A 13,236-nucleotide genomic window follows, 5' to 3' on the forward strand; every position below is an offset into this window, starting at 1 on the left:
CAACCCATGTATAAATATCCCATTTAGACCCACCTACCCACCCAGAACTATGCAGTATAAAAAACCTTGCCAAGACCTACCCACTTACCCAGATTTACCAACCAAATGGTGAATACCCCACCTATAGCCACCCCCTAGATGTATTCATCAATATACATCTCCCATACCTGCCAAATCAGATCAATAGATTAGTAAAATATTAATACACCCCTCCCCTGAGGAAGCAGTGAGGGGCGGAACAAGAACAGAATTTTATGTTCATTATTTATGCCCTCTGTGGTGTTATATTATGATCAGTGTTGGTCAGGTGACTAATACCTGTATTTTATATTCCCCTTCCCAGATCAGTCTGTATGCCGCCACCCTCTGGATCCTAAAACCTGGGCACTGGACTCCGGCCCTACCTTCCCGTGATGCTCCATCCGCCAATGGCCTGTCACCATCTGCAGAGATGACGGCTAGTGATCTGCGGGGTCGTCCTTTCTACTGCCGAGAATGGGTCTTCCAGAGGCTTCAACACTGTCTGGAGGGGCTGGGGGGAGCGCGGGCCCCTGGTATCCTAATCACAGGGGCCCCTGGCGCAGGGAAGACGGCCTTGTCTACGGAGATCCTCTGGCCGTCTTCAGAGGCAGGGAAGAACTCTCGCCTCGGTTCCTGTGTCCTGGCACACCACTTCTGTCAGGCGCACGCGCATGCCAGTTTGGATCCACTGCACTTCATACAGAGCCTGGCACGCCAACTCCGCCACAGCTCGCTCATCAAAGGCTACCGGGGAGAGGCTGACACCAATGCTTGTAAGGGTGATCTGAACGAGATATTCAAAAGGTGAGGAAATAGTGGTCCCACCCCTGAGGTTCTCTAGTATATCTGTTAGTTGTAGACTTTGTATGCCCACCTTCATCCAAAATTGTGTGGCAACACCCCTGAGGGTCAGTAATGAAACCTCTATTATGTTGTGTACCTGCTGTCTGTGTAGGCTGTATGATCCCATCCCAAGGACACGCAGTGTATCTTATTTCTGCTCTGTAGCCCCCACCCCTAAGAATCTGTACCTGTAATCTGTAAATTGTGTAACACCGCCCCTGCGGGTCAGAAAGGAAATCTCTATATTGTGTATCTGCAGGCTGTATGATCTCGCCCCATAGACATGCAGTGTATCTTATTTCTGTAACTCTGGCCCCACCCCTGTGGATCTGCAGTATACCTGTAAGTTGTGTGGCACCTCCCCTGAGGGTCTACACTGAATTCTCTATAATGTTTATCTGAAAGTTGTATGATTTCACCCCACAGACATGCAGTGTATCCTATTTCTGTAACTCTTTGGCCCCACCCCTGAGGATCTGTGGTGAACCTGTAAGTTGTGTGGCACCTCCCCTGAGGGTCTACACTGAATTCTCTATAATGTTTATCTGAAAGTTGTATGATTCTACCCCACAGACATGTAGTGTATCCTATTTCTGTAACTCTGTGGCCCCACCCCTGAGGATCTTTAGTGTACCTGTAATCTCAATATTGTGTAAGTTAATTGTGTACTGGTCCAAATCATTTGGTGGAGGGGGGATTATGGTGTGGAGTTGTCTTTCAGGGGTTGGGCTTAGCCCCTTAGTTCCAGTGAAGGGAACTCTTAAGGTGTCATCATACCGAGACATTTTGGGCAATTTTATGCTCCCAACTTTGTGGGAACAGTTTGGGGACAGTCCCTTCCTATTCCAACATGACTGCGCGTCAGTGCACAAAGCAAGGTCTATAAAGACATTAATGAGCGAGTTTGGGGTGGAGGAACCTGACTGGCCTGCACAAAGTCCTGATCTCAACCTGATAGAGCACCATTGGGATGAATTAATGCAGAGACTACAAGCCAGGCCTTTTCGTCCAACATCAGTGCCTGACCTCACAAATTAATTTCTGGAAGAATGGTCAAACATTCCCATAGACACACTCCTAAACCTTGTGGACGGCCTTCCCAGAAGAGTCGAAGCTGTTATAACTGCAAAGGGTGGGCCAACTCAATATTGAACCCTACGGACTAAGACTGGGATGCCATTAAAGTTCATGTGTGTGTAAAGGCAGGCGTCCCAATACTTTTGGTAATATAATGTATTTGGCAGCACAGCGGTAGACCAGCCACATACATGCCTTTGGAATGGGTCACTTTGTTGTGCTGAGAGCATGCTCAAGTTAACGCCCTAGCACTGTGACCGCGCTGTCGCCAACATCTTCTGGTAAACTAGTGACAGTTGAGAGCCGGGCTTCTAATCATGTGATTGCTGTGATAGGCGATCACATGATCTGAAAGACCAGTGGCGGCTGGTTCGTTAGGGGTGCAGGGGCGCCGGACGCATGGAGTTCAATGGGGATTTTTTATTTTTTTGCATCACCTGATTAGAGCCAGAGGCTCTAATAGGGCGATGCAAAGGGTGGACCCGGGGCGCAGAGCAGTGCGTCCCGAGCCCACCCATTGTGTGACAATAGCGAATGAAAGTTCGCTATTGTCACACCGATCCTCCTCCTGGCCAATCAGGAACCCATGCCATTGGCCAAGGAGGAGTCGGGAGCGGAAGGACTGGAGGAGACGCGCCGCCGGGACCGAGGAGAAGCCGTTGTTCGGGGGACTGAGGAGAAGCCGATCGCCGCCGCTGCTGCTCCAGGTAAGTAAGGGGGCACGCACGCTGATCTCTGCATTGGGGGCATGTATGCTGGTCACTACATTGGGGGCACACACGCTGATCTCTGCATTGGGGGCATGTATGCTGGTCACTGCATTTGGGGCATGTATGCTGGTCACTGCATTGGGGGCATGTATGCTGGTCAGTACATTGGGGGCATGTATGCTGGTCACTGCATTGGGGGCATGTATGCTGGTCACTGCATTGGGGGCATGTATGCTGGTCACTGCATTGGGGGCATGTATGCTGGTCACTGCATTGGGGGCATGTATGCTGGTCACTGCATTGGGGGCATGTATGCTGGTTAATGCATTGGGGGCATGTACGCTGATCTCTGCATTGGGGGAATGGTACGCTGGTCACTGCATTGAAGGGGGCATGTATGCTGGTCTCTGCATTGGGGGCATGTACGCTGATCTCTGCATTGAAGGGGGCATGTACGCTGGTCACTGCATTGAAGGGGGCATGTACGCTGGTCACTGCATTGAAAGGGGGCATGTATGCTGGACACTGCATTGAAGGGGGCATGTACGCTGGTCACTGCATTGAAAGGGGGCACGCTGGTCACTGTGCATTGAAAGGGGGCACGCTGGTCACTGTGCTTTGAAAGGGGGCACACTGGTCTCTCTGCATTGAAAGGGGGCACACTGGTCACTGTGCATTAATAGGGGGCACGCTGGTCTCTCTGCATTGAAAGGGGGCACACTATACCTTAATTACTGAAGGCCCCTTTCACACTTTTGGGACCTCAAAGTCACACAATTTTTTACAGCGTTTTTTGCCGCAAAGCAATGCCTATTACATTTTTCTGTTTGCGCTCCCCCAAAAATTTTGAGCACCAGCCGCCACTGTGAAAGACGATGTAGCACCTCTAGCCTTGCGATCTCTTCAAATGCCGGCCCTTGCCAACGGGAAGGGGATAACAAGGCAAAAGGGAGCAAATAAGAGAAGTTTAATGATAAGGTTTACGGAACGCGTGGAATGGTCTGCAGGACTGGTCGTGTTGTTTTGTCACAAAGTATTCTCGGGTAACTAATGTGGAGCCTTGTTCAGGAGAACCTTTGAGGTGATGTTTTGTAGCCTTACTGACGCGTTTTCCTTTTTTTGAGGGTGATCCTTGCTGAGATGCAGGTGTGAAGGCCGATCGGAGAACCTAATAATGGCTTCTCTTCTTGCTGAATGAGCCTACTGACGTCATTTCTGCTGCCAGGTGGTCTTTAGTTCCTGGCATTATATATTGTTTCGGGCAGGCCTCTGGGTATTGTTTTGTTCTTGCTGCGTGGGTTCCTTTTTTGACCTGTCTTGTGGTGGGATGACCTTACTGATGTGTTGTCTTATTTCCGCGTAGTTTTGTTGCCTTAGAGGGGCCTTCACTGACATGTTCTAGTTATGTAGAGTCTACATTTCCTGGCACGTGGCCATCTAATAGGGTGATCCCTCATTGACTCGTGGGCTCATTACAGGCTGGTCTTCCTTATACTGATATCTAGTCGCATTGCTTAGTGGTTCCTAATTAGGGATAGACCGATATCGTTTTTACAGGGCTGATACAGATATTTTGGTCCCAACGTATCGGTATCGGCCGATATTTTGTACATTTAAAGTTTTGAAAAATAAAGATATTTTTTGACACAAATCTGGTACTGAGCATATTCATTTTTGTTTAATGCTTAATGGCTGGCTGTCTGGCACCCTGTGGTGGGTGGGTGGCTGGCTGGCTGTCTGGCACCCTGTGGGGGGTGGGTGGATGGCTGTCTGTCTGGCACCCTGTGGTGGGTGGCTGGCTGTCTGGCACCCTGTGGTGGGTGAGAGGCTGGCTGTCTGGCACCCTGTGGTGGGTGGGTGGGTGGCTGGCTGGCTGGCACCCTGTGGTGGGTGAGAGGCTGGCTGTCTGGCTCCCTGTGGTGGGTGGGTGGCTGGCTTGCTGTCACCCTGTGGTGGATGGCTGGCTTGCACCCTGTGGTAGGTGGCTTGCACCCTGTGGTGGGTGGGTGGCTGGCTGGTACAGGGCCTGTGGGCGGCTGGCTGGTACAGTGCCTGTGGCTGGCTGGTACAGGGCCTGTGGGTGGCTGGCTGTCTGGCATCCTGTCTGTGGGTGGCTGGCTGTCTGGCACCCTGTGGGTGGGTGGTTGTCTGGCACCCTGTGGTGGGTGGCTGGCTGGCACAGGGGCTGTGGGTGGCTGGCTGGTACCTGAGGGTGGCTGGCTGGCTGGTACAGTGCCTGTGGCTGGCTGGTACAGGGCCTGTGGGTGGCTTGCTGGCTGGCTGGTACAGTGCCTATGGCTGGCTGGCTGGTACAGTACCTGTGCATGGCTGGAACAGGGCCTGTGGGTGGCTTGCTGGTACAGTGCCTATGGCTGGCTGGCTGGTGCAGTGCCTGTGGCTGGATGGTGCAGTGCCTGTGGCTGGCTGGTACAGGGCCTGTGGGTGGCTGGCTGGCTGGCTGGTACAGTGCCTTTGGCTGGCTTGCTGGTACAGGGCCTGTGGGTGGCTGGCTGGCTGGTACAGTGCCTGTGGCTGGCTTGCTGGTACAGGGCCTGTGGATGTGGGTGGCTGGCTGGCACCGGGCTGCTGTGGGTGGATGTATGGCTTTGATAGACTCCCGCAAGACTAGTCCCGACTCCAGACGAGGCTGTCCAAGGCGAGGGAGGCGGCCTAAGAAGGCAGAATGACATCACAAAAATATCAGCCAGTTCCGGGGCCGATACCGATATATCGGGGAAAGTGCTTATCGGCCTTGCTGATAATCGGTCTATCCCTATTCCTAATTCACCGGCATAAGACCTGGTTGCTGGGTGGTGCTCAGTTTACTTTCATATGTCCTCATTCTAGGCAAGGCCTTCATTTAGTGATGTGACTTCTTTGCAGGATGTGAACGTGTCCTTATTGTAGGCTGGCCCTCTGTTTATTGACATGGCTTCTTTGCAGGCTGGTTGATGGGTTTCCTCATTGTGGGTGGGTTCTTCATTTACTGACGTGTCCTTGCCACCGGCTTATCCTCCATTTATTGACGTGGCTTCTTTGCAGGCTGGTTGATGGGTATCCTCATGGTGGCCTGGTCTTCCATTTGTTGACATGGCTTCCTTGCAGGCTGGTTGATGGGTATCCTCATGGTGGCCTGGTCTTCCATTTGTTGACATGGCTTCCTTGCAGGCTGGTTGATGGGTATCCTCATGGTGGGCTGGTTCTTGGTTCAATGACATACAGGTGCATCTCATTAAATTAGAATATCATCAAAAAGGTCATTTATTTCAGTAATTTGCTTCACAAAGTGACACGGCTCCCCAAACCATCACTGACTGTGGAAACTTCACACTGGACCTCATGCAACTTGGATGCCTCTCCACTCCTCCTCCAGACTCTGGGACCTTGATTTCCAAATGAAATGCAACATTTTCCACAGTCTGTGATGATATAAGTTTTTTTACTTTTTGAGTTGAATTACTAAAATAAATTCAAATTTTGATGATAGTCTAAGTTTATGAGATGCACTTGTATGTCCTCATTGCAATGTTTCTTGCAATTCCTTTCATCTTTGCAGGCTGGTTGATAGGTGCCCTTATTGTGGGCAGGTTCTTCATTTACTGACGTGTCCTAATTGCAGGCTGATCATTTATTGGTGTGACTTGTTTGCAGGCTGGTTGATGAGTGTCCCTAAGATTGGCTGGTCCTCAGTTCACTGACATATCTCCTCCTTGCAGGCTGGTCCTTCATTTTTTGATGTAGCATCTTTGCAAGCTGGTTGACGGGTGTCCTAATTTTTGGCAGGTTCTTTGGAAGCTGGTTGATAGGTATCCTGATTGTGGGTGGATTCTTCGTTTACTGACATATGTCTTCATTGCAGGCTGATCATCTATTTTCTGATGTGGCATCTTTACAGACTGGTTGTCAGGTGTCCTCGTAGTGGGCTGGTCCTCCGTTCGCTGACATATGCCCTCCTTGCAGGACTGGTCCTTCATTTTTTGGTGTAGCACCTTTGAAGGCTGGTTGATAGGTGTCTTCATGGTGGACTAGTCCTTTATCTATTGACATGACATCTTCTTTGCAGGATGGTTGATAGGTGTCCTCATGATGGGCTGATTTACTGACATATGGCCTCCTTGCAGGCTGGTCCTTCATTTTTGATGTAGCATTTTTGCAGACAAGTTGATAGGTGTCCCCATTGTAGGTGAGTTCCTAATTTACTGACCTGTCCTCATTGCAGACTGATACTCCATTTATTGATGTGGATTTTTTGCAGGCTGGTTGATAGGTTTCTTTGTAATGGGCTGGTCCTCACTTTACTGACATGGCCTCCTTGTAGACTGGTCCTTTGTTTTTTGATGTAGCATCTTTGCAGATTGGTTGATAGGTGTCCTCATTGTAGGTGGGTTCTTCATTTACTGACCTGTCCTCATTGCAGGCTGATACTCTATTTATTGATGTGGATTCTTTGCAGGCTGGTTGATAGGTGTCCTCATGGTGGGCTGGTCCTCTATTTACTGACATGGCTCCTTTGCAGGATGGTTTGTAGGTATCCTCATGGTTGGGCTGGTCTATTTACTGACGTGTTCTTATTGCAGGCTGGTCCTCTTGCCACTGACAGAGATTCCTCCTCCTTCCCAGAACCTCTTGCTGCTGGTGGATTCTGTAGATGAGACTTGCTGCTGTTGTCGTTCAGATGGATTTGAGGCAGAGTCCAGCTGTACCATCGCAGAGTTGCTGGCCAGTCACCATGAGCTGTTCCCACCATGGCTGCTGCTGGTGTGCACGGCACGGAGGCAAAACAAGACTGTCACCAGGATGTTTACAGGTGAGCATGGGAGAATAGTATCCCTGTGGCATGCATGATGTATGCAAATCTCCCGAGACCAGACACGAAGTTCTAGTAGATGCTCTCCCTGGACACGTAGTTCTAGTAGACGCTCTCCCTAGACACGTAGTTCTAGTAGACGCTCTCCCTAGACACATAGTTCTAGTAGACGCTCTCCCTAGACACTTAGTTCTAGAAGGCGCTCTCCCTAGACACGTAGTTCTAGTAGATGCTCTCCCAAGACACGTAGTTCTAGGAGATGCTCTCCCTAGACATGTAGTTCTAGTAGACGCTCTTCCTAGACACGTAGTTCTAGAAGGCGCTCTTCCTAGACACGTAGTTCTAGAAGGCGCTCTTCCTAGACACGTAGTTCTAGTAGACGCTCTCCCAAGACACGTAGTTCTAGGAGACGCTCTCCCTAGACATGTAGTTCTAGTAGACGCTCTCCCTAGGAAGGTAGTTCTAGTAGACACAGACGCTCTCCCTAGACACGTAGTTCTAGTAGACGCTCTCCCTAGACACTTAGTTCTAGTAGACACAGACGCTCTCACTAGACACGTAGTTCTAGTAGATGCTCTCACTAGACACGTAGTTCTAGTAGACGCTCTCCCTAGACATGTAGTTCTAGTAGACGCTCTCCCTAGGAGCGTAGTTTTAGTAGACACAGACGCTCTCCCTAGACACGTAGTTCTAGTAGACGCTCTCCCTAGACACGTAGTTCTAGTAGACGCTCTCCCTAGACATGTAGTTCTAGTAGACGCTCTCCCTAGGAGCGTAGTTCTAGTAGACACAGACGCTCTCCCTAGACACGTAGTTCTAGTAGACTCTCTCCCTAGACACTTAGTTCTAGTAGACGCTCTCCCTAGACAGGTGGTTCTAGTAGACGCTCTCCCTAGACACGTAGTTCTAGTAGACGCTCTCCCTAGACACGTAGTTCTAGTAGACGCTCTCCCTAGACACGTAGTTCTAGTAGACGTTCTCCCTAGACACGTAGTTCTAGTAGACGCTCTCCCTAGACACGTAGTTCTAGGAGATGCTCTCCCTAGACATGTAGTTCTAGTAGACGCTCTCCCTAGACACGTAGTTCTAGAAGGCGCTCTTCCTAGACACGTAGTTCTAGAAGGCGCTCTTCCTAGACACGTAGTTCTAGAAGGCGCTCTTCCTAGACACGTAGTTCTAGAAGGCGCTCTTCCTAGACACGTAGTTCTAGTAGACGCTCTCCCAAGACACGTAGTTCTAGGAGACGCTCTCCCTAGACATGTAGTTCTAGTAGACGCTCTCCCTAGGAAGGTAGTTCTAGTAGACACAGACGCTCTCCCTAGACACGTAGTTCTAGTAGACGCTCTCCCTAGACACTTAGTTCTAGTAGACACAGACGCTCTCACTAGACACGTAGTTCTAGTAGACGCTCTCACTAGACACGTAGTTCTAGTAGACGCTCTCCCTAGACATGTAGTTCTAGTAGACGCTCTCCCTAGGAGCGTAGTTCTAGTAGACACAGACGCTCTCCCTAGACACGTAGTTCTAGTAGACTCTCTCCCTAGACACTTAGTTCTAGTAGACGCTCTCCCTAGACACGTAGTTCTAGTAGACGCTCTCCCTAGACACGTAGTTCTAGTAGACGTTCTCCCTAGACACGTAGTTCTAGTAGACGCTCTCCCTAGACACGTAGTTCTAGTAGACGTTCTCCCTAGACACGTAGTTCTAGTAGACGCTCTCCCTAGACACGTAGTTCTAGAAGGCGCTCTTCCTAGACACGTAGTTCTAGAAGGCGCTCTTCCTAGACACGTAGTTCTAGTAGACGCTCTCCCTAGACACGTAGTTCTAGTAGACGCTCTCCCTAGACACGTAGTTCTAGTAGACGCTCTCCCTAGACACGTAGTTCTAGTAGACGCTCTCCCTAGACACGTAGTTCTAGGAGATGCTCTCCCTAGACATGTAGTTCTAGTAGACGCTCTCCCTAGACACGTAGTTCTAGAAGGCGCTCTTCCTAGACACGTAGTTCTAGAAGGCGCTCTTCCTAGACACGTAGTTCTAGTAGACGCTCTCCCTAGACACGTAGTTCTAGTAGACGCTCTCCCTAGACACGTAGTTCTAGGAGATGCTCTCCCTAGACATGTAGTTCTAGTAGACGCTCTCCCTAGACACGTAGTTCTAGAAGGCGCTCTTCCTAGACACGTTCTAGTAGACGTTCTCCCTAGACACGTAGTTCTAGTAGACGCTCTCCGTAGACACGTAGTTCTAGTAGACGCTCTCCCTAGACACGTAGTTCTAGTAGACGCTCTCCCTAGACACGTAGTTCTAGTAGACGCTCTCCCTAGACACGTAGTTCTAGTAGACGCTCTCCCTAGACACGTAGTTCTAGTAGACGCTCTCCCTAGACACGTAGTTCTAGTAGACGCTCTCCCTAGACACGTAGTTCTAGTAGACGCTCTCCCTAGACACGTAGTTCTAGTAGACGCTCTCCCTAGACACGTAGTTCTAGTAGACGCTCTCCCTAGACACGTAGTTCTAGTAGACGCTCTCCCTAGGCACGTAGTTCTAGTAGACGCTCTCCCTAGGCACGTAGTTCTAGTAGACGCTCTCCCTAGGCACGTAGTTCTAGTAGACGCTCTCCCTAGGCACGTAGTTCTAGTAGACGCTCTCCCTAGGCACGTAGTTCTAGTAGACGCTCTCCCTAGGCACGTAGTTCTAGTAGACGCTCTCCCTAGGCACGTAGTTCTAGTAGACGCTCTCCCTAGGCACGTAGTTCTAGTAGACGCTCTCCCTAGGCACGTAGTTCTAGTAGACGCTCTCCCTAGGCACGTAGTTCTAGTAGACGCTCTCCCTAGGCACGTAGTTCTAGTAGACGCTCTCCCTAGGCACGTAGTTCTAGTAGACGCTCTCCCTAGGCACGTAGTTCTAGTAGACGCTCTCCCTAGGCACGTAGTTCTAGTAGACGCTCTCCCTAGGCACGTAGTTCTAGTAGACGCTCTCCCTAGGCACGTAGTTCTAGTAGACGCTCTCCCTAGGCACGTAGTTCTAGTAGACGCTCTCCCTAGACCCCTAGACTTGTAGTTCTAGTAGACGCTCTCCCTAGACACGTAGTTCTAGTAGACGCTCTCCCTAGACACGTAGTTTTAGTAGACGCTCTCCCTAGACACGTAGTTTTAGTAGACGCTCTCCCTAGACACGTAGTTTTAGTAGACGCTCTCCCTAGACACGTAGTTCTAGAAGACGCTCTCCCTAGACACCTAGTTCTAGAAGACGCTCTCCCTAGACGCCTAGTTCTAGTAGACGCTCTCCATAGACACGTAGTTCTAGAAGGCGCTCTCCCTAGGAATGTAGTTCTAGTAGACGCTCTCCCTAGGAACGTAGTTCTAGTAGGCACTCTCCCTAGGAACGTAGTTCTAGAAGACGCTCTCCCTAGACACATAGTTCTAGTAGACGCTCTCCCTAGACACTTAGTTCTAGAAGGCGCTCTCCCTAGACACGTAGTTCTAGTAGATGCTCTCCCAAGACACGTAGTTCTAGGAGATGCTCTCCCTAGACATGTAGTTCTAGTAGACGCTCTCCCTAGACACGTAGTTCTAGAAGGCGCTCTTCCTAGACACGTAGTTCTAGAAGGCGCTCTTCCTAGACACGTAGTTCTAGAAGGCGCTCTTCCTAGACACGTAGTTCTAGAAGGCGCTCTTCCTAGACACGTAGTTCTAGTAGACGCTCTCCCAAGACACGTAGTTCTAGGAGACGCTCTCCCTAGACATGTAGTTCTAGTAGACGCTCTCCCTAGGAAGGTAGTTCTAGTAGACACAGACGCTCTCCCTAGACACGTAGTTCTAGTAGACTCTCTCCCTAGACACTTAGTTCTAGTAGACGCTCTCCCTAGACACGTAGTTCTAGTAGACGCTCTCCCTAGACACGTAGTTCTAGTAGACGTTCTCCCTAGACACGTAGTTCTAGTAGACGCTCTCCCTAGACACGTAGTTCTAGTAGACGTTCTCCCTAGACACGTAGTTCTAGTAGACGCTCTCCCTAGACACGTAGTTCTAGAAGGCGCTCTTCCTAGACACGTAGTTCTAGAAGGCGCTCTTCCTAGACACGTAGTTCTAGTAGACGCTCTCCCTAGACACGTAGTTCTAGTAGACGCTCTCCCTAGACACGTAGTTCTAGTAGACGCTCTCCCTAGACACGTAGTTCTAGTAGACGCTCTCCCTAGACACGTAGTTCTAGGAGATGCTCTCCCTAGACATGTAGTTCTAGTAGACGCTCTCCCTAGACACGTAGTTCTAGAAGGCGCTCTTCCTAGACACGTAGTTCTAGAAGGCGCTCTTCCTAGACACGTAGTTCTAGTAGACGCTCTCCCTAGACACGTAGTTCTAGTAGACGCTCTCCCTAGACACGTAGTTCTAGGAGATGCTCTCCCTAGACATGTAGTTCTAGTAGACGCTCTCCCTAGACACGTAGTTCTAGAAGGCGCTCTTCCTAGACACGTTCTAGTAGACGTTCTCCCTAGACACGTAGTTCTAGTAGACGCTCTCCGTAGACACGTAGTTCTAGTAGACGCTCTCCCTAGACACGTAGTTCTAGTAGACGCTCTCCCTAGACACGTAGTTCTAGTAGACGCTCTCCCTAGACACGTAGTTCTAGTAGACGCTCTCCCTAGACACGTAGTTCTAGTAGACGCTCTCCCTAGACACGTAGTTCTAGTAGACGCTCTCCCTAGACACGTAGTTCTAGTAGACGCTCTCCCTAGACACGTAGTTCTAGTAGACGCTCTCCCTAGACACGTAGTTCTAGTAGACGCTCTCCCTAGACACGTAGTTCTAGTAGACGCTCTCCCTAGACACGTAGTTCTAGTAGACGCTCTCCCTAGGCACGTAGTTCTAGTAGACGCTCTCCCTAGGCACGTAGTTCTAGTAGACGCTCTCCCTAGGCACGTAGTTCTAGTAGACGCTCTCCCTAGGCACGTAGTTCTAGTAGACGCTCTCCCTAGGCACGTAGTTCTAGTAGACGCTCTCCCTAGGCACGTAGTTCTAGTAGACGCTCTCCCTAGGCACGTAGTTCTAGTAGACGCTCTCCCTAGGCACGTAGTTCTAGTAGACGCTCTCCCTAGGCACGTAGTTCTAGTAGACGCTCTCCCTAGGCACGTAGTTCTAGTAGACGCTCTCCCTAGGCACGTAGTTCTAGTAGACGCTCTCCCTAGGCACGTAGTTCTAGTAGACGCTCTCCCTAGGCACGTAGTTCTAGTAGACGCTCTCCCTAGGCACGTAGTTCTAGTAGACGCTCTCCCTAGGCACGTAGTTCTAGTAGACGCTCTCCCTAGACCCCTAGACTTGTAGTTCTAGTAGACGCTCTCCCTAGACACGTAGTTCTAGTAGACGCTCTCCCTAGACACGTAGTTTTAGTAGACGCTCTCCCTAGACACGTAGTTTTAGTAGACGCTCTCCCTAGACACGTAGTTTTAGTAGACGCTCTCCCTAGACACGTAGTTTTAGTAGACGCTCTCCCTAGACACGTAGTTCTAGAAGACGCTCTCCCTAGACACCTAGTTCTAGAAGACGCTCTCCCTAGACGCCTAGTTCTAGTAGACGCTCTCCATAGACACGTAGTTCTAGAAGGCGCTCTCCCTAGGAATGTAGTTCTAGTAGACGCTCTCCCTAGGAACGTAGTTCTAGAAGGCGCTCTCCCTAGACACGTAGTTCTAGTAGATGCTCTCCCAAGACACGTAGTTCTAGGAGATGCTCTCCCTAGACATGTAGTTCTAGTAGACGCTCTCCCTAGACACGTAGTTCTAGAAGG

At 50.2% G+C, this 13,236-nt stretch overlaps 1 protein-coding gene across 1 annotated transcript in view; it reads left to right on the plus strand.

The window, feature by feature from the left end:
* Positions 1-346: 346 nt before the first annotated feature.
* The window catches only part of LOC309545760 (uncharacterized protein), a 48,627-nt gene continuing 35,737 nt past the window's right edge, over positions 347-13,236 (plus strand). Inside the window, exons 1-2 of the mRNA XM_082245111.1 lie at positions 347-825; positions 7,229-7,458. Of these exons, the coding sequence (XP_082101237.1) occupies positions 452-825; positions 7,229-7,458 (604 nt within the window). The 5' untranslated portion in view covers positions 347-451. The remainder of the gene's footprint in view (positions 826-7,228; positions 7,459-13,236) is intronic.

This window comes from Pelophylax lessonae (assembly GCF_965119305.1).
Source record: "Pelophylax lessonae genome assembly, chromosome: 2".
In the NCBI taxonomy this organism is placed as follows: domain Eukaryota; kingdom Metazoa; phylum Chordata; class Amphibia; order Anura; family Ranidae; genus Pelophylax; species Pelophylax lessonae.